The sequence below is a fragment of the Sinocyclocheilus grahami genome, unplaced genomic scaffold (assembly GCF_001515645.1).
Source record: "Sinocyclocheilus grahami isolate Dianchi unplaced genomic scaffold, SAMN03320097.WGS_v1.1 scaffold20667.1, whole genome shotgun sequence".
In the NCBI taxonomy this organism is placed as follows: Eukaryota; Metazoa; Chordata; class Actinopteri; order Cypriniformes; family Cyprinidae; genus Sinocyclocheilus; species Sinocyclocheilus grahami.
Window position 1 is genome coordinate 1 of NW_015518122.1, and position 2,855 is coordinate 2,855.

The window sequence follows — 2,855 nt, forward strand, 5'->3', positions numbered from 1 at the left end:
TTTTTTTTTTGTCTCATGCTTGCTAAGTCTGATAGAATACAGTAATATTGTGAAATATAGATACTATTTTATATTTGGAAATATGTTCAAATATAATTTATTCCAGTAATGCAAAGCTGAATTTTCAGCATCATTACTCAAGTGTTCAGTATCACATGATCCTTCAGAAATCATTCTAATGTTGATTTGCTGCTCAAAAACATTTGAAAACAGTTGTGCTGCTTAATATTTTTTGTTGAAACCATGACTTTTCAGGATACTTGAATGAATAGGAAGTTGAGAAAAATTAGAAATTAAAATATTTTGTAACAATGTCACTTTTGCTGCCACTTTTGATTAATTAATACATCCTTGCTGATAATAATAATAAAACAATAAATAAAGTAATCATAATAATACTAATAATAAACCCACATTAACAGAATATTCTGAATATTGTCATGACAAGTTGGACAGAATCAGCATGACAAATATATAACGATATTTGTGTAGATCTTTGCTGCCTCCTGGTGGTTATATATTATAGTTGTAGTATTTGTTGAGTTCAGTGTGAAATGAAAACTTCCTGCTTTAGATCCAAGTTAAGCTGTATTAATAACATCTGTGGCAGTTACCACAGATCATTTTGAAACAAAATAAATAAATAAATAAAGTTACTGTAAGGCACATTTTAAATGCCGTTTTAATTAAAAAAGACTCACATTATATATATATTTTGTGTTCCAGACCATTCCAGCGCACAGTCACAATGCATAAGGACAGCTCTGGCCACGTGGGCTTCATCTTCAAATCCGGACGCATCACATCTCTAGTGAAAGATGGTTCTGCTGCCCGCAACGGTCTGCTCACCGATCACTACATCTGTGAGATCAACGGCCAGAACGTCATTGGAGTCAAGGTGAGAGGGGTCACGGTAGTGTTTTCATGATATGCCTTTAAATCTGCTGTCAAAGCCACAAGCCAATAAATAACATTCTGAGATTTGTGGAGTAAATTGTTTTGTTTTCTGTCTACAGGACACTCAGATTAAGGACATCCTGACTACATCTCCCACTGCCATGACCATCACCATCATGCCTAAGTTTATCTACGATCACATGATTAAGAAGTGAGATCCAGCTTTCCTTTATACTCATAAGTGATAATACACAATTACATTTTTTTTTTGCCATTTATGCATTAACTCTGTAAAGCCTAAAAAAATAATAGTCAAGACAGTTAGACGGTTTCTTTTTGAGTATCATATTTGATACAGGCATTTCAAATAGTATAATATAGGAGTACGGAGCTCACATTTGAGGTGGAAAACCTTAAAAGACCTTTGATTTATTCAGATACTCAAAATGAGCAAAAATATGAAATTTAGTGCAGATGCCGATATTTCTATGGCCAAAAAGAAAGATGAAATTCTGGTAGCTTGTAATGTAAAGCAATGGGATCTTCATAACAGTATATAGCAGACTACTTGAAATGCATATAAATATCAGTTGTCACTCTGTATTCCCTATAATGTCTTGGCAAAATAATATTTAAATGCTTAGTTTTATAATCAAAGTTTTGTAGTTTTAATTATGGGGGAAAACATAATGTTATCCAATATGAGATGTACAAATAAACAATCCTCATAAGCCTGATGCATCAAATGTGATACATTAACTTTTCTAAAAAATGATGTATGAATAATTAAGTAAATGTAAGTTGCCTTAGTCCAGTAAGTGTTGAAATCTTTCTAACAATATAAAAGTTATTCTTGTTTATTGTGTAAAGATTTAAAACACACATATACCAGGACCTGAAGGTGGACTATTTTAGAATGATACTAAAAGGCCTTTTACTTGTACAAATAAGTATAAACTATTAGTCAGATGACAGAAGGCATGTAGTAGATTGTGTACAACAGAAATTTGCATTATTATATTAATTACAGGAAAATCATAAATATTGTATATTTTCAAATTCTGTGCAAATGAATGACTTCTTAAAATGTAGATTATACATTTACACTTAATGTAAGATTACAGTTTGATATGAACAAAACGGATATCAATAATTGAATGTGTAAGTCAATTGTCATCTCCTGATCATGACAGCCCTAATCTGTATATTCCAGGATGTCAAGCGGCCTGCTGAAGTCATCCATGGATCACTCTGTGCCTGAGGTCTGAACACAGGAGACCACGCACACCCCTTCACAATGCCTACAATCTCTAGCCTTCCCATTGGAGCCTTCCACCACATGGGTGGTCTATCACTGATTGGATAAACCCCCTCAATCACATTCATTTATAACATGTAAAAATGGCCTTTTTCTATTTCACTTGTTGGCTGTTATCGTTTTGCCTTCTAGTTCTTGATTCTGTCCTACATGTCATTGTTGCTATTGTTTAATTGTTGTCATATTACATGTTATATAATAATAATCCATTGTCATTATTGAGTATTATTATCCGATTGCTTTATTTTGGCTGGGGGGCAAGGGGTTAAAAACTGAACCTGAGCTTCCGTTTTGAAGAGCATTAGCTTCAACACTCCACTTTTAAATTCTTCACACTATGCACAAACACTTTCTTTTTTGTTTTTTATTGAACATCTATATGCCAAGACAGCTGTACTCTGCCAGAAGGAATCCTGGGCCAGAATTTGTAATGCAACAACTCATTTCTTATTGATTTTGAACTTGTTTTTAGGTGTTTAAACTTTGATCATATTCTCTGTCATTATCCTGTAAATGTTAGTGTCTCTAAAAATTTATATACAAATGTATCCTCAAGACTGAAATTATTACAAAAATAAATAATCATCCTGGTGATACCAATGGATCTAAAACTAAATGTTCCATTTCAAAAAAAAAGTTT

The 2,855-nt window shown here is 32.7% G+C and overlaps 1 protein-coding gene across 1 annotated transcript; it reads left to right on the top strand.

Moving 5' to 3' along the window:
- The first annotated feature begins 709 nt into the window (after positions 1–709).
- On the top strand, positions 710–2,568 carry LOC107579838 (syntenin-1-like). Its single transcript, XM_016265629.1, has 3 exons — positions 710–898; positions 1,017–1,108; positions 2,111–2,568. The coding sequence occupies exons 1-3, from the start codon at positions 749–751 to the stop codon at positions 2,163–2,165; spliced, it is 297 nt and encodes a 98-aa protein (XP_016121115.1). The 5' UTR covers positions 710–748; the 3' UTR covers positions 2,166–2,568.
- The last annotated feature ends 287 nt before the right edge of the window (positions 2,569–2,855 follow it).